This window comes from Carlito syrichta, unplaced genomic scaffold (genome assembly GCF_000164805.1).
Source record: "Carlito syrichta isolate Samal-C Ts95f unplaced genomic scaffold, Tarsius_syrichta-2.0.1 Scaffold316190, whole genome shotgun sequence".
NCBI classification, from domain to species: domain Eukaryota; kingdom Metazoa; phylum Chordata; class Mammalia; order Primates; family Tarsiidae; genus Carlito; species Carlito syrichta.
The window spans coordinates 329,224-354,199 of NW_007260286.1; the positions used below are offsets into that span (position 1 = coordinate 329,224).

The 24,976-nt window shown below is 44.4% G+C and overlaps 1 protein-coding gene across 2 annotated transcripts in view; it reads left to right on the forward strand.

The window, feature by feature from the left end:
- CDKL1 (cyclin dependent kinase like 1) overlaps positions 1–24,976 on the forward strand; it is a 61,821-nt gene that overhangs the window by 13,630 nt on the left and 23,215 nt on the right. For both annotated transcript variants that reach the window (XM_008073821.1, XM_008073822.2), the window contains exon 2: positions 15,311–15,432. In XM_008073821.1, the coding sequence (XP_008072012.1) occupies positions 15,311–15,432 (122 nt within the window). The remainder of the gene's footprint in view (positions 1–15,310; positions 15,433–24,976) is intronic.

Sequence of the window (24,976 nt, forward strand, 5' to 3'; positions counted from 1 at the left end):
TCTTCTTTGGCCATCCCAGTAACTGCCTTGAGGTTCTTGGCATGGAGAAAATGAGGGTTCAGGGCAGCTTCCCTTTATTAGAAGACAGTGATGCAAAAGAGCCCTTGGCAGCACTGGGAAGGGTGAGGAATATTGCAGTCTAGGCTGGAGATAGTGGTAGTCATCTACATTTTCATAATGAAAATAGCTGTTTCCCCCCAAAGCTGATCTATTAACAAGCTCTATTACACTAACTTCAAAATATCGTTCCTGGTTTTACAATGTAATGAAGGGACATAGGCAAATCCTTTTAAACCATTTGTATGACAAAGTAATATACGTTTATGTAAAAAAAAAAAACAACTTGAAGTTACAGAATAATGTAATGCGAAAAGAAAGTCTACCTTGACACTTCACTTTCCGTTCTCATTTCCCCCAAACAAGCACAGTTTCTTATGGTTGAAGGACTCTTCCAGAAAAATCTGTTTGTGTACGAGGACATATATTACCTGCTTAAAGACAGATATAAATGTAGTTACATTGTACACAGTGTTCTGTTTCTTTTTTATGCTTAGCAATAGCTCTTGGACATCTTTTCAAGTCAACATAGATATGCCTCAATCTTTTTATTTTAAAAAATTTTTAATTATTATTTTATTTTAAAGATGTGGGATGCCATTCAGGATTAGGTACTTAAGAGGTCAACACACAGGCTAAGGTTGACCTCCCATTGGTCCTCACCTCGCCTGGTTTAGGATCAGATACCCCACCCCCCCGGCAGCGTCCTGCTACTGCCAATTCCTTTCTTGTAATATTATGATAAATGTTCAGGGTCCAATTATAAGTGAGAATGTGTGGTACTCAGTTCTTTGTTTCTGTGATAGATCACTGTGTAATAGACTCTAAACCCATCCAAGTTGCTGTGTAGTCCATAATATTGTCCTTCTTTATGACTGCGTAATATTCCATTGTGTATATATATCACATTTTTTTCCGATGGGCAGCATGATTGGTTCCATGTTTTTGCTATTGTGAATAGTGCTGCAATAAACATGCATGGGCAGGTATCTTTTTCAGGTAGATATGTTCCCAGAAGGGGGATTGCTGAGTCATATGGAAGGTCGAGTTTTAGATCTTTTAGGAATCGCCACACTGTTTTCCACAGAGGTTGTACTGATTAATTTATACTCCCACTGACAGTGTAGAAACGTTCCCTTTTCTCCACATCCTTTCTAGCATCTGTTGTTTTTTGAGTTATTAATGAATCTCAGTCTTTTTAAGAGTGGCACTATATTTCATTATTTGAGTGTACTATAAAGTCAAATGGTTAATTTAATTAATTACCTGTTATTGGACATTCAAGTTTTCCCAGTGGCCAATCTTGAACACATAAAGCTTTGCACATTTGAGAGGATATTGGGGATAGGAAGCATGACTTCCGCAAGTGGATCACCAGGAGTAATGATGAGAGAAATCTAATCCTACTTCCATTGCTAATTCCAAGACGCACAGATCCTAGCTACAGAAGATACAGCACCATGTCCATGTGATGGCTGCTGACTCAATGCATATACCCTGGAAGGGCTGTGGTGAAGACAACTTCCATCATTCTGTTAGGCTGGCTAGTGAGGTGTAGGTGACGTAGGTGTGGGTGATGAGGCATATAGTGGAACCCATGGGTCCCGTGGCCACATGCTGATTATCCTGCCTCCTTTGCTGTAAAATGGGCCCCTTGGTCTGATACTGTACAGGCTTCCCTTCCGGTAAAGCAGGCAACTCTAAGCCCTTGCACTGTGGCACAAGCAGGAAAGTCGAAAACACTTCTCTAGGGACAGGATCTATTCCAATAAGGACGAATTGTTACCTATCTACATTGCAGCTGCTCTCCCGAAAGGACAGCTCACATCTGGGGCTCAGCATTCATGTCTTCTGCTGGCAGGATGGGGACTCTGCAGCAGCCTTGGCTTGACCCGTCTTGGAGAGAGGGAGCCAGTCTGTTGGCCATGCGTAACCACCACGCCTGCAGCTGTGACCCCTCTGTTTACGGGTCAATTGGTCAATTCTACAAGCACTAGGATGGCCAAGCATGGAGCAGGCTGACAGCCCCAGAAAAGATACTCTTTCTCCCTGGTGGGTCAGTGCCTCCTCTGTAGTAGCTGCTCTCTGGGGAGCATTCAGGGCTTCTCAAGCTCTGTGCCCACAAGCACAATGTAGGCCTTTCCTCCAAATAATCTTCCGATCTTGCTTCCTCCAGACTCTTAACCAACTACGCAAGCTATTTGCCATTGCCCACAGTCCAGGCAAATCTCAGGTCGTTTCTTTCTCCATACAAAGTGAACTGTCAAGTGCACTGCTTAGGCAGGGTGTGATGACTCACACCTGCAATTCTGGCACTTTGGGAGGCGGAGGCAGGAGGATTGCTTGAGTCCAGGAGTTTGAGACCAGCCTGGGCGACATAATGAGACCCGTCTCTACTAAAAAATTTGCCAACTGGGTGTGGTAGCTCACGCCTGTAATCCCAGTACTTTGGGAGGTGAAGACATGAGGATTACCTAAATCCATGGGTTTGAGACCAGCCTGGGCAACATGGTGAGACATCATCTCTACAATCAACCAATCAATGAATAAAATTAGCCAGGTGTGGTCGTGCATGCCTCTGGTTCCAGCTACTTGGGAGACTGAAGTGGAAGAATCGCCAGAGCCCAGCAGGTCGACACTGGGATGGTCGTGAGTGTTTTTTTAAGCTGCGCCCAGCTTGTCCTTTACTTTAAAGAAGTTGTCTCAAACCGGGCGTGGTGGCTCAGGTCTGTAATCCCAGCACTTTGGGAGGAGGAGGCGAGAGGATTGCCTGAGTCCAGTGGTTTGAGACTAGCCTGGGAAACTTGGCGAGACCTTGTCTCTACAATAAGTCCAAAAATTAGTAGTAGTTTTTTTGGTACTGGTAATGGTAGTGCCTGTAGTTCCAGCTACTTGGAAGGCGGAAGGATCGCCTGAGTCCACCAAGTTGAGACTACAGTGACTATGAGTATGCCCCTGCTCTCCAACCTGTGCGTCAGAGTGAGACTCCAACTCAAAGGAAAAAAAAGAAAAAAGAGGATGTCTCAGCAGGCGCCAGGCCAATGGACTCCCAGAGCATCACCTGTATGCCATTCCTCAGGGAGTTTTCTCCCCACCTTCTGGTACAGATGTGTCTATAAGATCAGACATCCAAGGTACTTGCCATTTCTGCTCACCAGAAGGTCGCATTAGCATAATGTCATCAATTCAGTAGAGCAGCAGGGTAGCCTGTGGAATGTCAAGACAATAAAAATCCCTGCGAACTATATTGTTACAGAGAACAGGAGAGTTAACCCAGGCCTGAGGTAAGACAGTGAGTGTGAACTGCTGTCCATCCCACAAAAGGTGAACTGCTTTTCATTCTACTTACAGATTGGGTTTGGAAAGAGCACGTTCACCAGATTGATAGTTGCGCATCAAGTGCAAGAGATTGTATATATCCGTATTGCCTATCCATACTGTACTCTTTTGGAAGGAAGTGACTACGCACAGCTCACACTTACGGAGTGGGTAGTTAGCCTCCCCTCCTTGAAGATGGAGTATTTGCATAGATTATTGGAATTCTTCTACGTAGGAGAGTTTATATTCACTCCCCTTTATTTATTTATTCAATCAATCATTTCCTTGTATCAGTATGGGCTTGTGTGACATGTCTCCATCCTTTCTTATTTTCTGGCACTACCAGATATTCCAGGCTCATCTTGTACATTCCCTGCTCTAACCCTAGGGTCAGCTATTTCTCCAAGGATCCCCAGTTCCTTTGTTAGAGAATAGTATTAGAAAACAATCACTAGCTGGGTGCAGTGGCTCATACCTATAATCCCAGCACTTTGGGAGGCTGAGGCAAGAAGATTGCCTGAACCCACGGGTTTGAGACCAGCCTGGGCAACATGGTGATACCTTGACTCCACAATAAATTTTTTAAAAAAATCCAAAAGTGCTGGGATTACCGTGCCCAGCTTACCCATCTTTAACATGCTTGCTCACCTGTTGGGAAAAAAGCAGAATTATATTATTGTTCTCATTTGACTTTCTCTTACTACCAGTGAAATTACCTTAGATTTTCATATGTCTCTTTATCATTTATATTTCCTCTTCTGTGTATTACCTATTAATATATTTTGCCCATTTTCCCACTGGGTTATCTTTTTCTTAGCAATACATAAATAAGACTTCTTTGTTATATTAAGAATATGACCCTTTGTCGTAACTTTAACAAATATTTTCCAGTCAATTATTTGTCTTTTTACATTGTTTGTAGTGTTTTTGTTGTTGTTGTTGGGATTTTTTTGCGTAGGCGTCTCACTCTGTCACCCAGGCCACCACAGCCTCGACCTGCTGGGTTCATGCAATCCTTCCACCTCAGCCTTCCAAGTAGCTGGAGCTACAAGAGTGTGCCACCACATCCAACTCATTTTCTTAATTTGTTGTAGAGAGGAGGTCTTACCAAATTGCCAGGGCTCAGGCAACATCTCGCCTCTGCCTCCCAAAGTGCTGGGATTACAGGCATTACCGCCCGGCTTTTTTTTTTTTAAATCAAACCAACATTATTTTTTATTGTGGTAAGATAGATAGGGCCGGGTTCGGTGGTTCAGCCTGTAATCCCATGCCTTTGGGAGGCTGAGGTAAGTGGATTGCCTGAGCCCGCGGGTTCGAGACCCGCCTGGGCAACTTGGCAAGACCGCATCTCTACAATAAATCAAAAATTAGCCGGGCGTGGTAGCGCGCGCCTGTAGCTCCAACTACTCGGAAGGCTGAGGCGGAAGGATCGCCGGAGCCCAGCAGGTCGAGGCTGTGGTGGCCGGGAGCGGCCGCTGCCCTCCAGCCTGGGCGACAGAGGGAGACTCCAACTCGAAAAAATAAAATAAAAAAATAAAAAAGATAGATAACATAAAAATTTCCGCTTTAACGTTTTAAGTGAACAGTTCAGTGGCATTAAGTACGTTCACTTTGCTGTGCAACCATCACCTCTCCAGAGCTTTTTTCTTTTTTCTTTTGAGTAGTAGTCTCACTCTGTGCCGAGGCTGGAGTGCATTGGCACGCTCACGGCCACCACAGCCTTGACCTGCTGGGTTCAGGTGATCCTTCCACCTCTGCCTTCCAAGTAGCTGGAACCACAGGCATACGCCACCACGCCTGGCTAATTTTTTTTTTAATTGTAGAGATGAGGTCTCGCCATGTTGCCCTGAGCTCAGGCAGTCCTCTTGCCTTCATCTACCAAAGTGCTGGGGTTACAGGTGAGAGCCACTGGGCCCCGCTCCAGAACTTTTTTCATCTTCCCATTATTTATTTTTATGTAGCCAAACTTACCTAACTTGTCTTTTTTCTTCTACATCTCCCGTATTGTTTTTTTTTAGGATATTCTCTCTCATCATAAGGTCATACAAAGACTATTTTTCCCTACTATTTAAATGTTTTATATTTTATATTAAAATCTTCAACATATCTGAAATTTATACTCATATATGGAATGATGAAATGTGGTTCTAATGTTTCTAATTTTCCTAATAGGTAGCCAGTTCTTCTAGAACCATTATCAAAAAAAGCATTTTTAAAAATGATATCAAAATGCCACTTTTGTTGTATGTTAATTTTCCTTACATACTTGGAGTCTAATTCTTGACTCTGTGCTGTTTCTGTTTGTTCGTTTCTGTATCAATAGGCCGCCGTTCTGATGATCATGATATAACCATTAAGGGTGGCTTATTGAAAGTCTAGTAAAGCCCTCACTGATATTTCTCCTTGGAAATCAAAAACGAGGAATTTTGGAAAATTCATAAATATATGGAAATTAAACAAAATGCTCTTGAACAACCAATTGGGCAATGAAGAAAGTAAAAGGGAAGTTAAAAAATATCTTGAGACATATTAAAATGGAAACACAATACACCGAAACTTAGTGATATAGCAAAAGCTGTTCTTAGAGGATAATTTATAACAATAAATATCCATATCAGAAAAGAAGAAAGATATCAAATAAACAACATCACTCCTCATGGAACTATAAAAAAGAGCAAACTACACCCAAGGTTAGCAGAAGGAAGGAAAAACTAAAGATCAGAGCAGAAATAAGTGAAATAGAGACTAGAGAAACAGTACAAAAAATCAGCAAGACTAACGAATGTCTTATAAAAGATTAAATTGACATGGCTTTAACTAGAGAAAGAAGACTAGAAAATAAAAAGAAAAAAAGAAATTGAAGGCATTACAACTGATACCACAGAAATACAAAGGTTCATTAAGAGACAACTGTGAATAATGATATGCCAACAAATTGAATAACCTAAAAAAGTAGATAAATACATTCTTTGACACATACAAACCTCCAAAACAAAATGATGAAGTAGAAAATCTGAACAGATCAATAATGAGTCAGGAGAGTGAATCAGTAATAAAAAATCTCCTGTGAAAGAAAAGCCAGGAATCTGCTGGCTTCACGGCTGCATTCTGCCACGCGTTTAAAGAACTAAGCCGGTGCAGTGTCTCAGCCTATAATCCCAGCACTTTGGGAGGCTAAGGCGAGAGGATTGCCTGAGCCCAAAGGTTCGAGACCACCCTAGGCAACTTAGCAAGACCTCATCTCTACACTAATTAAAAAAAAAAAAAAATTAGCTGGGCGTGGTGTTATGCACTTGTAGTTCCAGCTACTTAGAAGGCTGAGGCAGAAGGATTGCCTGAGCCCGGTAGGTCAAGGCTGCCGGTGGCCGTAAGACTCTGACTCAATAAATAAATAAAGAAAGAAAGAAGAACTAATACCAATCTTTCTCAAGTTCTTCCAGAAAATCAAAGAGGAGGAAATAATTCTTTTTGGAGGACACCATTACCCTGATACCAAAACCAGATAAGAATACTACAAGAAAAGATTATAAGCCAATGTCCTTGCTAAATACAGATGGAAAAATCCTCAACAAACTACTAGCAAAATCGATTCCACAATGTTAGAGAAATTAGTTTACTTAGCAACATAATGTGAAACATCAACATTCAAAATACAGAGGGAAAATAAAAGGAAGATCAAAATAAAATAGCAGCAACAAAGGCAGAAACTTTGTACATGAGAAACTGAATCTTAGTCTGACCAGGCCCATGTGTCTCAGTAGAATATAACTGAAGGACGGTGATAATGGCCTGGCAGGGACCACTGAGACCTCAAGACTATGCCAACACAAAACAGAATGCTGAGAGATAAGGTCAAATCCGAGGCTTAGCCTTCACATACTCATGAATAGGAAGAAATTGGCCGGGCTTGGTGGCTCACCCTGTAATCCAGCACTTTGGGAGGCCAAGGCGAGTGGATTGCCTGAGCCCGCATGTTCGAGATCAGCCGGGCAACTTGGCGAGACCTCGTCTCTACAATAAATTTTAAAAATTAACCAGGCATGGTAGCATGCTCCTGTAGTTCCGGCTACTTGGAAGGCTGAGGCGGAAGGATCGTCAGAGCCCAGCGAATCAACACTGGGGTGGCCATGAGTGTGCCACGGCACTCCAGCCTGGGTGACAGAGTGAGACTCCAACTCAAAAATAAATAAATAAATAAATAGGAAGAAATTATTATTACATGAACTGCTACATCTTTGTGGTATATGTGGTAATTCAGTCTGTTCTATTAAGTTTACTTGTAAACCAGGCTCGGTGGCTCAGCCTGTAATCCCAGCACTTTGGGAGGCTGAGGTGAGTGGATTGCCTGAGCCCGCGGGTTTGAGACCCGCCTGGGCAACTTGGCGAGACCTCATCTCTACAATCAATCAAAAAATCAGCCGGGCATGGTAGCGCACGCCTGTAGTTCTGGCTACTCAGAAGGCTGAGGTGGAAGGATCGCCGGAGCCCAGCAGGTTGAGGCTGCGGTGGCCGGGAGCGGCCGCTGCACTCCAGTGTGGGTGACAGAGTGAGACTCCAACTCAAAAAAAAAAAAACAATTACTTGTACATATCATAATTATGTTGAGTAAGACTGTAAACAGTCCACCCATCACGTTTCGTTCTTCTCATCTTATTCCTTTGTGTGTCCCCAGAGGAGTTCAATCAGTATTGAAGTAGCACTATCCAAACCCTCCTGAATGCAAGTATGCACAATATTGGAGCTATGATGACAACCTTTAAGCTGCTGATTGCAAATCGGTTTCAGACCGAAGGAGTCTCTTTGAGTTCTACCCCAGAGGTCAGTGGGGTCAATAGAGAGGATGAGTAAGGTGATTTGAGATGCTAAATCCACACAATCTGGCTCCTGGTCTCACCACTGCCCTGATACCACTTCCTAGTAGGTCACCTGCCCCTGACCCAGGGAAGCCTGCTGTGCCTCTCAGCCTCTCTCAGCCCTCTGCCCATTTGACCTTTTCTTTTTTTTTTTTTTAGTTGGAATCTCACACTGTCGCCCAGGCTGGAGTGCAGTGACACTCTCATGGCCACCGCAGCCTGGATCCGCTGGGCTCAGGCGATACTTCTGCTTCAGCCTTCCAAGTAATTGGAACCACAGGCGTGCACCACCATGCCCGGCTAATTTATTGGTCCATTGTAGAAATGAGGTCTTGCCCATTTGCCCAGGCTGGTGGCGAACTCCTGGACTCAAGCAATCCTCTCACCTTAGCCTCCCAAGTGCTGGAATTATAGACGTGAACCACTGCACCCGGCTATGTGGCATTCTTTTTTTTTTTTTTTGAGTTGGAGTGTCACTCTGTCACCCAGGCTGGAGTGGCACGCTCCCAGCCACCGCAGCCCTGACCTACTGGGCTCAGGTGATCCTGTCGCCTCAGCCTTCCAAGTAGCTGGAACTACAGGCACGTGCCACCACGCTTGGCTAATTTTTTGATGTATTGTAGAGATGAGGTCTCACCAAGTTGCCCAGGCTGATCTCGAAACCGTGGGCTCAGGCGATCCTCTCACTTCGGCCTCCAAAGTGCTGGGATGATAGGCGTGAGCCATGGCGCGCGGCAATGTGGCATTCTTGGCAGCCTCCTCTCCCTCATCCCTCATCCCCAGTCTATCACCACATCCCGACTGTTCTGAGAACAAAATATCTCTCAAGACAATGTCTTCCTCTTCATCTCCCCTGCCTCTGCTCTGTCTGAGCCACCGTCATCTCTCAGCTGCCAACCGGCTCTTCTCTGGCCTCCTCTTAGCCATTTTTGCCCCCTCAAACCCATCCTATAGCCTGCTACCACAGTGAACCTTTAAGAACATCTTGCTAAAATTCCATCCAGTGGTTTCCCATTGCACTTAGGATAAAGTGTGGATTGCTTCTCATGGCCCCTGAGGCCCTGAGCACCTGCCTTCTGACTGGCTGGCCTTGGTTCCATGAGCTCAACCAGCAAGCCACACTGTCTTTCAGTTCCTTAAGTGGCCTAAGTTCCTTCCTGGCTCAGGGCCCGTCATTCTGCCGGGAAAGTTGCCATCTATCCTTCACCATCCCCCCTGCCCTTGATCTGGTCAGATCTTACGCTCTAGGACTCAGCTCAAAGTCACTTCCTCATGGCCAGTTTCTCTAAGGCAGCCCAAGTATACAGAGAGCTTACTTCTGCCACTTCTTTGTTGAATGCCTCAGTCCTCTGTCTCATTCAACAGTGTGTTTCTAGTGCCCAAAACAGTGCCTGATATGAGTAAGCACTCTATAGATATTTGCTGAATATATGAACCCAGCCAGGACAGGCCAGATATCTGCTGCTCTGAAGTATTTTTAGGTCACCTGAAATCCTGGCAGCCTAGTGAGAGTTAATCATTTATTTATGATTTAATATTTTTAGTTGCTAAGTAGGATTTAGTCTTAGTGATCATCTTTCTTTCTTTCTTTTTTGAGTCAGACTCTCACTCTGTTGCCCAGGCTGGAGTGCAGTGGCACACTCACCACCACTGCAGCCACGACCTACTGGGCTCAGGCAATCCTTCCATCTCAGCCTTCCAAGTAGCTGGAACTACAGGCCTGAACCACCACACTTGGCTAATTTTTTTATTTATTGTAGAGACTAAATCTCACCAAGTTGCCCAGGCTGGTCTTAAACTCCTGGACTCAGGCAATCCTCTCGCCTCAGCCTCCCAAAGTGCTGGGATTACAGGCCTGAGCCACCGCGCCCGGCCAGTGATCATCTTTCTAGATTTAAATTATTCTGAAAATAGGTTGAGAGGTAAGTTATTAGCTAATTGCAATTAAATGAAGGTGGTCTCATGGAGGAGGTTAGGAAAGACAAGTTGTTTAAAAACCATGCAACATCCTCTTGTGTTGCTGGAGACATTGCAAGCCCTCAAGGGAAGCAGTTTGACAATACAGATTGCAAGCCTTAAATTGTGTATATGCTCCTTAAAGCTGCCCATGATATGGTAAAAAAGTGTCTTCAGGTTGCGCTCAGTGGCTCAGCCTGTCATCCCAGCACTTTCAGAGGCAAACGCGAGGGAATTGCCTGAACTCGCGGGTTCGAGACCATCCCTGGCAACGTGGCGAGACCTCGTCTCTACAATAAATAAAAAAATGAGCCGGGCGTAGTAGCGCGTGCCTGTAGTTCTGGCTCCTTGGAAGGCTGAGGCGGAAGGATCGCCGGAGCCCGGCACGTCGATACTGGGGTGGCCGTGAGTGTGCCACTGCACTCCAGCCTGGGTGACAGTGAGACTCCAACCAAAAATAAAGAAGAAAGAAACTAAATTTAACCAAAAGGTAACAATATCCATAGTTAACCTTCATAGAGAGGTTGATATGTACCTGACAGTGCTGAACCTGCTTTGTATGCAATTGTTACCACAGCCCTGAGCTGCCTACTCTTACAGATGGAAAACTGAGACTCATTCACAGTTAACTAACTAATAAGTGGTTCCCCAAAACCTTATTTATAAAAACCAGAAATTAGAAAGAGCCTGCATGTAATTTGAATAGAATGTTGTGTAGTTATTAGAATCTAGGTTTTCAAAAAGTGTGTCATAACACAGCAAGGTGAGTGTAATACGAGTCTTACTGGTCCCATTCAGACCAGTGGATGCTGCTGTGACAATGCCCTTCACCTGCTACAGCAGTAGCCCTTGATTGGGTTCCAAGGTCACGGCTCTTTTAGTGCACACTGGCTGTGTCAGGGTGGGGCAGAGGAGACTGGGCAGAGAAAGTGACATCTGGAGTTGGGGAGAATGCTTCAGAGATAGTGAACAAGCCCCGAAATGAGAAGAAGTGCAAGCCTTCTAGGAAGTGAGAGTTCAGTGTGTCAGGGAGGAGATTAAAGTGATGAGGCTGGAGAGATAAGCAGAGGCCAGATGGAGAGGCCCTCCGGGTCTAATCTTGGGGCTGCAGTGTTCTGTGGTGATCATGGCAGATTTGGTTGTGACAAGCTGGGGACACCAGCCTTGGCATCCAGAGGTCAGGGGACTTGTTTGGCTAAGAGTGATGCATTTCTACTTTTGCTAAGAAAAGTTAACTGGCAGTGACTAATGCCTGTCATTCCAGCACTTTGGGAGGCGGAGGCGAGAGGATTGCCTGAGCCCAGGGGTTCGAGACCAGCCTGGGCAACTTGGTGAGAGACCTTGTCTCTACAATAAATCAGAAAAATTACCCTGGCATGGTGGCACATGCCTGTAGTTCCAGGTGCTTGGAAAGCTGAGGCAGAAGGATCACCTGAGCCCAGAATATTGAGGCTGCGGTGGTCGTGAGTATGCCACTATACTCCAGCCTAAGAGTCAGAGTGAGATTCACACTCAAAAAAAAAAAAAAAAAAAAAAAAGACAGTAGTCATTCTAGCCTATTCTATGTCTGGAAAACATTCAGACTAAGAGTTTCCAGGGTTGGTAACAAACACGTGGTGTTTTATTGGAGTGCTCTGTGTTCCAAGATTCAGAGAAGACCAATGGGCTGCTATGGTTTGAATGATGGTGTCCCCTCCAAGATTCATGTTGAAACTTAAATCCCAATGCAACAGCCTTTGGGAGGTGGTAAAGCCATAAGGACTCTGCCCTTATGAATGTGGTTAGCATCCTTCTAAAAGGGCTTGAGGTTAAAGGGAGTGTTCTCTTGCCCTTCTGCCTTTTGCCATGTAAGGACACGCAAAAAGGCACCATCGTGCAGGCAGAGAGTTGCACTCACCAGACACCAGGGCCAGCACCTTAATCTTGGACTTTCTAGTCTGCAGAACTGTAAGAAATAAATTTCTGTTCTTTATGAATTCTCTAATCTAAGGATTTTTGTTTTGTTTTTACTAGGATTCTCACCCTGTCACCCAGGTTAGAGTGCAGTGGCATGCGCATGGCCACCGCAGCCTTGACCTACTGGGCTCATGTGATCCTTCCACCTCAGCCTTCCAAGTAGCTGGAACCACAGGCAGGCACCATCACGCCTGGCTAATTTTTTGTATTTATTGTAGAGACAAAGTCTCACCAAGTTGCCCAGGCTGGTCCCAAACCCCTGGGTTCAGTCAATCCTCTCACCTCAGCCTCCCAAAGTGCTGGGATTACAGGACTGAGCCACTGTGCTCAGTCTGATATTTTGTTATAGCAGCACACACAGACTAAGACATGGGCATTAGAGTATCTTGAATGTTTTATACTTTATTCATCAAGTATAGTATCTGGAGCAGGAATTTCACATGTTGAAAATACAGACGGATTTTAAAGAAAATGAGAAAAGAATCATTTTCTTTAGTCTCTCCTTTGCGGGTGCTTTTATTCTCTCTGCCCACACAAATGTGCTACGGCCTGCAGTTCAAGAACTTTGATCTTCCTCCTTCCACTTTTGATCACTTGTGGAGTACCTATTGTGTGCGATTAATACCGCTAGCGACACATTGAATCACCTGGAGAATGTGGGGAGAAACAAAACAAAACAAAACAAAACAAATGCCTGGCCCCATCCTACAACCAAAAGAATTGAAAGTAGAGTCTTGGGGACATATCTTTACACGCATGTCCACAGAATTGTTCATAATAGCCAAAGGGTGGAAGTAACCCCAGTAGCCATAGAATAACAGATGAATGGATTAGCACAATGTAGTCAAAGTTTTTGCCAAGGTCTGGAGGGAGGAGAGAATGGGGGGTTATTGAGTAATGGGCACAGAGTTTCAGTCTTACAAGTGAAAAGACTTCTGAAGATGGATGGTGGTGATGGCTGCACAACAATATGAATGTATTAAATACCGCTGAACTGTACACTTAGAAATGATTCACATGGTAAATGTTATGTCATGTGTGTTTTGCCACAATTTTTAAAAATTGGGGGAAAATAATATGAAGGCAATAATTGATTGTAAAATTATTATGGAAAATTATCCAGTGACATTAGCAAAGAATATCTGGAAAAGTGGAGCAATGTGCCAGCTGTTAAAATCGTACAACAGGCTGAGCACAGTGTTAAGCCTGTAATCCCAGCACTTTGGGAGGCTGAGGTGAGAGGATTGCCTAAACCCACAGGTTTGAGACCAGCCTGGGCAACTTGGCGAGACCTTTTCTCTACCATAAATCAAAAAATTGGCTGGGATTGGTCTTGGTGGCTCAGCCTGTAATCCCAGCACTTTGAGAGACCAAGGTGAGTGAATTGCCTGAGCCCGTGGGTTCGAGACCCGCCCGGGCAACTTGGCGAGACCTCGTCTCTACAATGAATCAAAAAATGAGCCGGGCGTGGTAGTGTGCGCCTGTAGTTCCTGCTACTCGGAAGGCTGAGGCGGAAGGACCGCTGGAGCCCAGCAGATCGAAGCTGCGGTGGCCGGGAGCGTGACACTGCACTCCAGTCTGGAGTGAGACTCCAACTCAAAAAAGAAAGAAAAATCGGCACTGCAGAAGTGGAATCGGTGCTTGATATATATTCCTGTGACTTTTTTGGTCTTCCTTTGTATTAGTCTTCGCTTTCTTCAGAAAAAAGAGACTAGTGCCTAGGTGTAGTGTTTCTGATAGGACTATGTCCAGAAGGGGCCAGGAAGCTAAGTAGATATGTTTCTGCCAAAGCTAACATTCACTCTGGGCTTTTTTTTTTCTTCTAGACACACATTTTCGGGCATGTCCCATGGGAGAGCCTTCTTTGTTTATCTGTTTCGAAATGCTCCATCTGCCTAGGAAACATGATTTGCTCACACGTTAACAAATAATTGTGGAATGCCTGATATGCACAAGGCCCACTGCTAGATGTACAACTACAGAATTTTGAGTAAACAGGAGAACACCGCCTCTGATGCCAGGGTTCCTATAGTCTGTTGACTGTATCGATCAATTTTTTTTTTTTTTTTTTTGAGTCAGAGACTCACTCCGTCGCCCAGGCTGGAGGGCAGTGGCACACTCATGGCCACCGCCACCTCGACCTGCTGGGTTCCGGCGATCCTTCTGCCTCAGCCTTCTAAGTAGCTGGAACTATAGGCCGCACTACCATGCCTGGCTTTTTTTTTATTTTTTTATCTACTGTAGAGATGAGGTCTCAGCAAGTTGCCCAGGCTGGTCCCGAACCTGCCGTCTCAGGCAATCCACTCGCCTCGACTTCCCAAAGGATCCCAAAGGCGAGAGGATTGCCTGAGCCACTGCGCCCGACCTGAATGTATCTACTGAAACCATATGCATCTATTGATACTGGAGGACATTTTCCTCTTTTTAGTTGGAGTCTCACTCTGTTGCCCAGGCTAGAGTGCAGTGGCACAATCATGGCTCACTGTGGCCTTGACCTCTTGGGCTCAGTCAGTTCTTCAACCTCTGCCTCCAGAATAGCTGGGACTACAAGCACCTGCCACCATGCCCAGCTAATTTTTAAATTTTTTGTAGAGATGAGATCTCGCTATGTTGTCTAGGCTGGTCTTGAACTCCTGGCCTCAAGCCGTCCTCTCACCTCGGCCTCCCAAAGTACTAAGACTCTAGGCATGAGCCACCATGCCTGACCTTAATAACAAAGACATTAAACAATTAACTAAACAATACTAAGTCAAGATTACAAGTTAATTACATAGTAATTCTGAAAGACCTCTACTCTAGCAGGGCTTTTAGGCATACAAGGCACTGAACCCAGTTTGAGGAGATCGGGGGCCCTCCTTGGGAAAGGACACTTGACCTGAGCCTTGAAAGCTGTTTGTATCAGCGTCTGCTCTCCCTTTTCATTCTCCCTTCTTTTCTAGCCTTCTCATGCCTCCGTTTGCCTTCATTAGTCCTCCAGATTGTAATCATTCTTCACTTACAAGCTACTGACAAATAGCTTGTAAGAGAGGTAAGATAATACTGTTCACAGCCTCCTTCAATCCAAGACATGAAACTCCTAGAGGACAAACAGGTTTCTTTTTATTGGGTCAAAATGAGAGAAAGCTGTCTTTCACAACTCACATTTAACACCTTGCTTTTTGTGTTTTCAGCAACTCAAGCATCCCAACCTTGTCAACCTCTTGGAAGTCTTCAGGAAAAAACGGAGGCTTCACCTGGTGTTTGAATATTGTGATCACACAGTTCTCCATGAGTTGGACAGATACCAAAGGGGGTGAGTGATCCATCCCTTATAATCAAAACAAAACAAAACACACCGGGATTTGGTGAGAAGAAAGTAGTACTGACTCTTTTTATTTTTATTTTTTATTTTTTTTGAGTCAGAGTCTTACTCTGGGATGCCCAGACTGGAGTGCAGTGGCACGCTCCCGGCCACTGCAGCCTCACCCTGCTGGGCTCCGGCGATCCTTCCGCCTCAGCTTTCCAAGTAGTCGGAACTACGGGCGCGCGCTACCACGCCTGGCTAATTTTTTTTTTTATTTATTGTAGAGTTGAGGTCTCATCATAAACTGGGCTTATCTCGAACTGCGGGCTCAGGCAACCCCACTCACCTCAGCCTCCCGAAGTGTTGGGATTACAGGCTGAGCCACCAAGCCCGGCCTGCAATGACTCTTTTTAAGACTAGGCAACAAACCTGGGCAACATAGTGAGACCTCATCTGTACAAAAAATAAAAAAAAATTAGACAGGTATAGTGGCATATGCCTATTGTCCCAGCTACTCTGGAGGCTGAGGTAAAAGGATTGCCTGAGCCCAGGAGGTCAAGCCTGCAGTGAGCCATGTTTGTGCCACTGCACTCTAGCCTGGACAACAGAGTAAGACTCTGACTCGAAAAAAAGAAAAGAAAAGGAAGGATGCTTGATATTTCATGCCCAACTAGGGAAGCATGAGGGCTTGGATACTGAAAGCAAGAGGCCATTGGGTGCGGTGACTCAAGCCTGTAATCCCAGCACTTAGGGAGGACGAGGTGAGATTACCTGAGCCCATGGGTTCGAGACCAGCTTGGGCAACATGGTGAGGCCTCATCTCTACAATAAAAGAAAAAAATTAGCTGGGCATGGTAGCATGCGCCTATAGTTCCGGTTACTTGGAAGGCTAAGGTGGAGGGATCTCCAGAGCCCAGCAATTTGATGCTGGGGTGGGTGGCTGTAAGTGTTCTACTGCACTCCAGTCTGGGTGATGGAGTGAGACTCCAACTCAAAAAAAAAAAAAAAGAAAGCAATAGGCCAAAGGCAATGGCTAATAGGGAGTGTAAGGCTAAAAGAAACATGGTATTTTGCTGGGCATGGTGACTCAGGCCTGTAATTCCAGCACTTTGGGAAGCGGAGGCAAGAGGACTGCCTGAGCCCAGGGATATAAATCCAAAAATTAACTGGGCGTGGTGGTTCGCGCCTGTAGTTCTAGCTGCAGAAGGATTGCCTGAGCCCAGCAAGTTCTAGACTGTGGTGACCGTGGGTGCGCTACTGCACTCCAGCTTGGGCGACTCAAACAAATAAAAATTAAAAACAGAATATTTCATCTGTGGCAATCTGAGTGTCTAGAATGCTGTATTCATCCGGAGTTTTTAGTTTCAAGCGACAAAAACCCAACTGAAGCAAGCATAGGTGAGAAAGAAGTGTGTTGTGGCTCTAACTGGGAAGGATGAGGGGACTCTGACGACTGCCAGTCTGGTTACACATCTCCGGCATATGCACCACTTCTGTGTGCTTTAGAAGGAGGCTTGATGAGAGACAGAGCTTTTGTCTGAAAAAAAGGAGGGGGAGGTCCTTTCTCCGGTTGAGGAGAGCTCCTTGCCAGGGCGAGCAGAGGCAGCCTGGGTTTCGGCTCCCGCCCACTCCTCAGATGGGTGTTTTCAGGCATGGCACCATGGGTGGTGGCTGTGTCCTTTTTCCTCTCCCCTCCCCCTCCATCCCTCTCTCCCTCCCCCCCCACCCTCTCCCTCTCCTCCACGCCCAATTCTTCTGTGTGTTGGAGGGTATGTGGATGGACTGGGATGGGAGGATTTTGGAAGGGAAAACTCCAAAATAGAAAGCATGACCCCAGGCTTGTATCAATCTATAGAGCTCTTGTAGAAGACGTTCTAGGGAAGTTACCTCTGCTTATTAAGTCCAGTGGAACTCTGACTGGCTTAGCTCAGTGATTCAGCCATCCCTGGGGCCAGTGATTATGGTGGGAAGGAGAGGGTAGAATGATTTAGCAGGCCCTGGAACGTATTATTCAAAGTGGATCAATCAAAGATGGCTTGGTGGAGGTGGCCTTTGAGTTGAAAGGGGAGGTGAATTGAGAGAGGTCAGCAGGGGAGAAGGATATTACATCTTTCCTTTTTTTTTCTCTCTGTTTCTGGGAGCCTAACTTTGGCTAGGGGCAATAGGAAGAGTGTGTTGGAATAGGATCCCATCCCTGCTCACGTTCACTGCCAGTGACTGCAGGCTGACAGAGTCTCTTCCAGCAACTCTCCTAAGCCTTTGCCAAGTGCTTGTGTTGCTGTGGCTCTGCCATTCTCTGTAAGAATCTTTTGGGGGACAGAAGCATTTTAGGGAGCCCTCGAATCTGGCTCTGCTCCCTGGACTTGAATTCAGAAATACACTTCTTCCTACCAAAAAAAAAAAGCATTTGTTTTTTCCTTCTGAGTTGAGGTCTCACTCTGTCAACCAGGCAGGAGTGCAATGAATGGCATGATCACAGCTCACCACAGCCTCCACCGGCTGGGCTCAGGCAGTCTTCCTGCCTTGGCCTCCCGAGTAGTTGGGACTACAGGCATGTGCCACTGCACCCAGCTAATGTTTTGGCTTTTTTTTTGTAGAGACGAGGCCTTGCTGTGTTGCCTAGGCTGGTCTTGAACTCCTGGGCTCAAGCAGTCCTCCCACCTCAGAAAGTGCTAGGATTACAGGCATGAGTCACCCGGCCCAGCCATAAATATCTATCCATTCTAATTCCCAGTGCTGTGCTCATGTAGTTTATATTTATCCTCAAACAAACATACTACTATTCCATATCTAGGACGTAATTAGCTTTGTGCCTGTTATTCTATAAATGATTAGTTTTTTAAAATTTCATAAATGACTAGTTTAGGTTGGGCACTGGCACTGAGTGGGAGGCAGGAGGAAGACAGGTCAGGCTGTGCCGATGTGAGCAAATTTTTTAATTAAAAAAAAAAAATGGGCTAGGCATGGTGGCTCAAGCCTGTAATTCCAGCACTGTGGGAAGCCGAGGTGAGGCGATTGCCTGAGCCCTCAGATTTGAGACCAGCCTGGGCAACTTGACAAGACCTCATCTCTACAATAAAAAAAAAAAAAAAAAAAAATTAGCCAGGCATGGTAGCACACTCCTGCTGTTTCTGCTACTTGGAAGGCTGAGACTGGAGGATTGCCTGAGCCCAGCAGGTCAACACTGGGGTGGCCATGAGCATGCCACTGCACTCCAGCCTTGATGACAGAGTGAGACTCCAACTTGGGGGGGGAATGACTAGTTTAGGTGTTTTCTCCTCATTTCTCTGACCATCTGTAAGTACAGCCAGATGCAATACTTCATCGATTCTTTCCTGCATATATTTTCCTCCAGCTCTTTCCCTGATGCTAATATAGTTTGTTCAAAGAGCATCTCTTGGATAGAGGGTGTTACCACAAGTCTTCAGTTTCTGACAATGAAATTTCAGAACTTTTACCTCTCTTTCTTTAAGATTAAAAGTGATACGTTGTTTGTAAAACTTTTTCAGGCAACACTGAAACATATAGAAATTGGGTTTTTTTCTACACATATATCTTTAAATAGGTTGTACTCTACATACTGTTTTGTGTTTATTTTTATCTTATTTATTTATTTTAGTGATAGGATCTCCCTATGTTGATCAGGCTGGACTTGAATTCCTGGGTTCAAATGATCCCCTGCCTCAGCCTCCCAAGTAGCTTGAACTTCAGGAGCATGCCCTAGCATCCAGCTGCATTTGTTTTTGAGTTAGAGCCTCACCCTGTCACCCAGACTGGAGTGCAATGGCATGCTCACAGCCACCCCAGCGTCGAACTGCTGGGCTCAGGTGATCCTTCCGCCTCAGCCTTCCAAGTAGCCAGAACTATAGGTGCGTGCTACCGCACCCGGCTAATTTTCTATTTACTGTAGAGACGGGGTCTCACCAAGTTGCCCAGGCTGGTTTCGAACCCACGGGCTCAGGCAATCCACTCACCTCGGCCTCCCAAAGTGCTAATATGACAGGCTGAGCCATCAAGCCTGGCTGCAGCTGCATTTTAAAAATGTACCCTTGAGCTTCCTCCCTATCTATGCATAGCTACCTTTATATTTTTTAAATGGCTGTATAGAATTCTATTGTATGAATATACTGTGATTTCTTTATTTAATCCCCTATTGATTATTTCCAGTTTTTTCTCGATTACTAACAATGCTACAGTGAACAGCCCTATGGATAAATATTTATTTAGGATAAATTACTAGTAACATTTTTATAAGAGCTTGACCAGCCCCCTCCCCCCTCCCCACCTTTGCTGTAGCCTTATGTAGAAATGAAGTCTTAATGATTGTTGCTTGATGATCAGTGTCATAAATATCAGTCAAGGAGCGGAGGAAATGATGACATCTCTATTGAGAATGCTAGAAAGAGATACATGCTATTTCTTCATCATGTCTCTCTTATCATATGTCTGGAGAATTTTTTTTTTGTTTTTTTGAGTTGGAGTCTCACTCTGTTGCTCAGGCTTGAGTGCAGTGGCACTCTCAGGGCCACTGCAGCCTCAGTCTGCCATGTTCAGGCAATCCTTCTGCTTCAGCCTTCCAAGTAGCTGGAACTACAGGCATGCACCACCATGCCTGGCTGATTTATTGAAAGTATTCCAGGCAATTGAGAAAGATGGAAATTTCCCCAAATCATTTTATGAAGCTAATATTACACTGATACCCAAACTGGATAAAGATTCAACAAAGAAAGAGAACTACAGGCCAATATCCCTTATGAATAGATGCAAAAATCCTCAACAAAATTTTAACAAATTGGATCCAAAAACACATCTCAAAAATCATCCACCAGCCGGGCTCGGTGTCTCAGCCTGTAATCCCGTGCCTTTGGGAGGCTGAGGTGAATGGATTGCCTGAGCCCACGGGTTCGAGACCCACCTGGGCAACTTGGCGAGACCTCATCTCTACAATAAATCAAAATTAGCCGGGCGTGGTAGCGTGTGCCTGTAGTTCCAGCTACTCAGAAGGCTGAGGCGGAAGGATCGCCAGAGCCCAGGAGGTCAACACTGGGGTGGCCAGGAGCGGCCACTGCACTCCAGTCTGGGGGACAGAATGAGACTCCAACTCAAACAAAACAAAACCAACAAAACAAAACAACAAAAAACATCCACCATGACCAAGACTTCATCCCCAGGATGCAAGGCTGTTTCAACATTCGCAAGACCATAAATGTCATTAAATACATCAACAGATGTAAAAACAAGAACCACATGATTATCTTATTAGATGCAGAAAAAGCTTTTGATAAAATCCAGCATCCCTTCTTGATTAAAAACCCTTAAACACCTAGGTATAGAAGGAACATACCTCAAAATAGTAAGCGCCATCAATGATAAACCCACAGCTAACATATTGCTAAATGGACAGAAACTAAAAACATTTCCCCTGAAACCTAGAACAAAACAAGGCTGCCCACTCTCACTCCTCTTGTTCATTATTGTGTTGGAAGTCCTAGCCCAGGCAATTAGACAAGAGAAGGAAATCAGGGGTATCCAAATAGGAAAAGAGAGAGTCAGTTATTCCTCTTTGCTGATGATATGATGCCATACCTTGAAAATCCAGGAGAATCTGTCAAAAACCTGCTGACACTGATAAAGGACTTTGGCAAAGTCTCAGGGTACAAAATAAATGTGCAAAAGTTCATTGCATTCCTATATACCAACAACAAGCAGGCAGAAACCCAAATAAAAAGCACAATCCCATTCACAATAGCCACCAAAAAAATGAAATATTTCGGCATCTTCCTAACCAGAGAAGTGAGAATTAACCTTTACAATGAGAATTACAAAACACTGCTCAAAGAAATTCAAGAAGACACAAACAAATGGAAAAATATACCATGCTCATGGATAGGAAGAATCAACATTGTGAAGATGTCCATCCTAACAAAGGCAATCTACAAATTCAACGCAATACCCATTAAGTTACCAACATCATTCTTCTCAGACCTGGGAACGACAATACAGAAATTCATATGGAAACATAAACGACCACGAATATCCAAAACAATCCTTGGCAAGAGAAACAAAGCAGGAGGTATCACACTTCCAGACTTCAAACTCTACTATAAAGCTACATTAATCGAAACAACTGGTATTGGTATAAAAACAGGCACATAGACCAATGGAACAGGATAGAGATTCCAGAAGCAAAGTCTCAATTCCTCAACCAACTCATCTTTGACAAAGCCTCCAACAACAACTACTGGGGAAGGAAAACCTATTCAGTAAATGGTGCTGAGAAAACTGTCTGACCACATGTGGAAGACTGAAACAGGACCCCATACACAAAAATTAACTCTAAATGGATCAAAGACCTAAACATAAAACCTCAAACTATAAGATTCTTAGAAAACGCAGGAGACACCCTATGGAAATTGGAACTGGGAACCAATTCCTACTCAGAACCCTAAAGGCCAATACCTTAAGAAATAAGATCAATAAGTGGGACCTCATCAAATTAATGAGCTTCTGCAAAGCAAAAGAAACCATCAAAAGAGCAGGGAGACAGCCCGCAGAATGGGAAAAAATATTTGCCAACTGTATATCTGACAAAGGCCTAACATCTAGGATCTACAAGGAACTCAAATGCGCCAGAAGGAAAAAAACAAACAGTTCCATTAAAAGGTGGGCAAAAGACACGAATAGACACTTCTCAGAAGAAGATATACGGGCAGCCAACAGACACATGAAAATGTGCTCAGCCTCACTCATCATCAGAGAAATGCAAATCAAAACCACATTGAGATACCACCTAACCCCTGTAAGAATGGCCAACGTTAATAAAACAAACAACAGATGTTGGCAAGGATGTGGAGAAAAAGGAATGCTCCTGCACTGCTGGTGGGAATGCAAACTTGTCCAACCTCTCTGGAAAACAGTCTGGAGATTTCTGAAAGAACTAGAAATTGACCTTCCATATGACCCAGCAATTCCCCTATTGGGAATATACCCAAAGGAACTCAAATTATTCTACAAAGAAGATACCTGCACACGTATGTTTATTGCAGCTCTAGTCCTAATAGCAAAAACATAGAACCAACCATGTTGCCCATCGAAGCTGGATTGGAAAAAAAAATGTGGTACATATATATAATGGAATATTATGCAGCCATAAAGAACAACAAATATATGGACTTTGCAGCAACCTGGATGGATTTGGAGTTGATCACACTCAGTGATTTATCACAGAAACAAAGAATGGAGTTCCATATGCTCTCACTCATAAGAGGACCTTGAACAATTATAATGCTTTAAGAAAGAGATTGAGAGCCGGGCTCGGTGGCTCAGCCTGTAATCCCGCGCCTTTGGGAGGCTGAGGTGAGTGAATTGCCTGAGCCCGCGGGTTCGAGACCCGCCTGGGCAGTGAGACCTCATCTCTACAATAAATCAAAAAATCAGCTGGGTGTGGTGGCGCATGCCTGTAATTCCGGCTACTCGGAAGGCTGAGGCGGAAGGATCGCTGGAGCCCAGCAGGCCGAGGCTGCGGTGGCCGGGAGCGGCCACTGCACTCCAGTCTGGACGACAGAGTGAGACTCCAACTCAAAAAAAAAAAAAAAAAAGAAAGAGATTGAGCCGGGCTCGGTGGCTCAGCCTATAATCCCACCCCTTTGGGAGGCTGAGGTGAGTGGATTGCCTGAGCCCGCGACTTCGAGACCCACCTGGGCAGCGAGACCTCATCTCTACAATAAATTAAAAAAAAAATCAGCCGGGCGTGGTTGCGCATGCCTGTAATTCCGGCTACTTGGAAGGCTGAGGCGGAAGGATCGCCGGAGCCCAAGCAGGTCAAGGCTGTGGTGGCCGGGAGCGGCCACTGCACTCCAGTCTGGGCAACAGAATGAGACTCCAACTCAAAAAAAAAAAAAAAAAAAAAAAGCGATTGGCAGTAATGGGAAACTGTCTGTGGGGGATGGGGTGGGATTGGCAGTTGAGGGAAACTGCTAGGGCAGGAGGGGCATACCTCATTAACAGGGATACCTGCATGATCAATGTTTGTATACCTAACCCTGAATTGTATCCCACATCTTTACAATTGAAAAAAAAATTGTTGTAGAGATGAGGTCTGGCAATCCTCTCACCTCTGCCTCCCAAAGTGCTAGGATGACAGGCATGAGCCACTGCACCTGGCTCACATGTTTTATCTCACAATAAATCCCTCTTAATATGGAGATGGATGAATTAAGCTATATTAGCTTATGTGATAATAATAACCAGTCAAATTGCCTCTCACCATTCTGGTTGTAACTTGACTTTCTTTATGGAATGTCCTACTACAAAGAAATTATGAGGTGTACTCAAAATTTGAACATGGGTGAATAAGTTGGCACTCTGGTTTTGTATGTCAGACTCATTAATTTGTTTAATGTTCACCTGCCCCTTTGAAATGGATACTATCTTGGTGTGCTGACAAAATGAAGTGTCTGTGTCTGCAAGCCTGGAGACCATGGTAAGAGCAGCCAGCCTGCTTTTCCAAACAAAGCACCATTCTGTGATGAGATGGCTGTTTTTTTCCCTCAATTCTATCTTTCACTTAATATTCTTTTCACTTAGAATTTTCCATATATGTTGCAATATGATCTTTAGATCTATTATTAATGGCTCTATTATATTAAATTACATTAGATCTAACCATTCCTCTGTTGCTGAATATTGAGGTTGTTTTCAGTGTTTAGTCTGATCAATGATTCTGTTATTGAAATTTTTCTACAAATAAAATTATTTCCTCTTTTGTACTTTTCCTTTAGAAGTTTTCAAAATGGAACTCTTGAGTTATACATTTTGCCAAAATTAACCAATTTACCTCCCCATTAATGTTATGGATTTATATATTTTTCTTATAGTCATGCTACCTGGAGTCTATTATTAAAATATTTGCTGTGTGAATTCTATCAGACATATAAGGGAAAAATAGCAGCAATCTTACCCGAACTCTTTCAAAAAATACAGAAAGAAAGAATACTTCCCAAATCATTTATGAGCCACTGTACAAAACCAACCAAGGATACCTTGGTGAGTCAGATGCATTGGCTCACGCCTGAAATACCAGCACTTCGGAAGGTGGAAGCGAGAGGATTGCCTGAGCCCAGGGGTTTGAGACCAGTCTGGGCAACTTGGTGAGAACTTATCTCTACAAATAAATCAAAAAAATTAGCCGGGCATGGTAGCACACCTATAGTTCCAGCTATTTGGAAGGCTGAGGAGGAAGGATCTCCTGAGCACAGCAGATCAGGGCTGTGGTAGCCATGATCCTGTTACTGCACTCCAGCCTGGGCGACAGAGTGAGACTGACTCAAAAAAGGGAAATGACAGATGACTATCCCTCATGAACTTAGGTGAAAAATTCTTATTCAGTATAATGTAATATACTTTATAATGTAACATTAAAGAGTGGTATAGTGCTATTCTTGATATACGAAGGTTTAGACATCTCAACCTTTCTATTATGACAGATGAGGGTCTAGCTCTCTCTCTCTTTTTTTTTTTTGAGTTGGAGTCTCACTCTGTCACCCAGACTGGA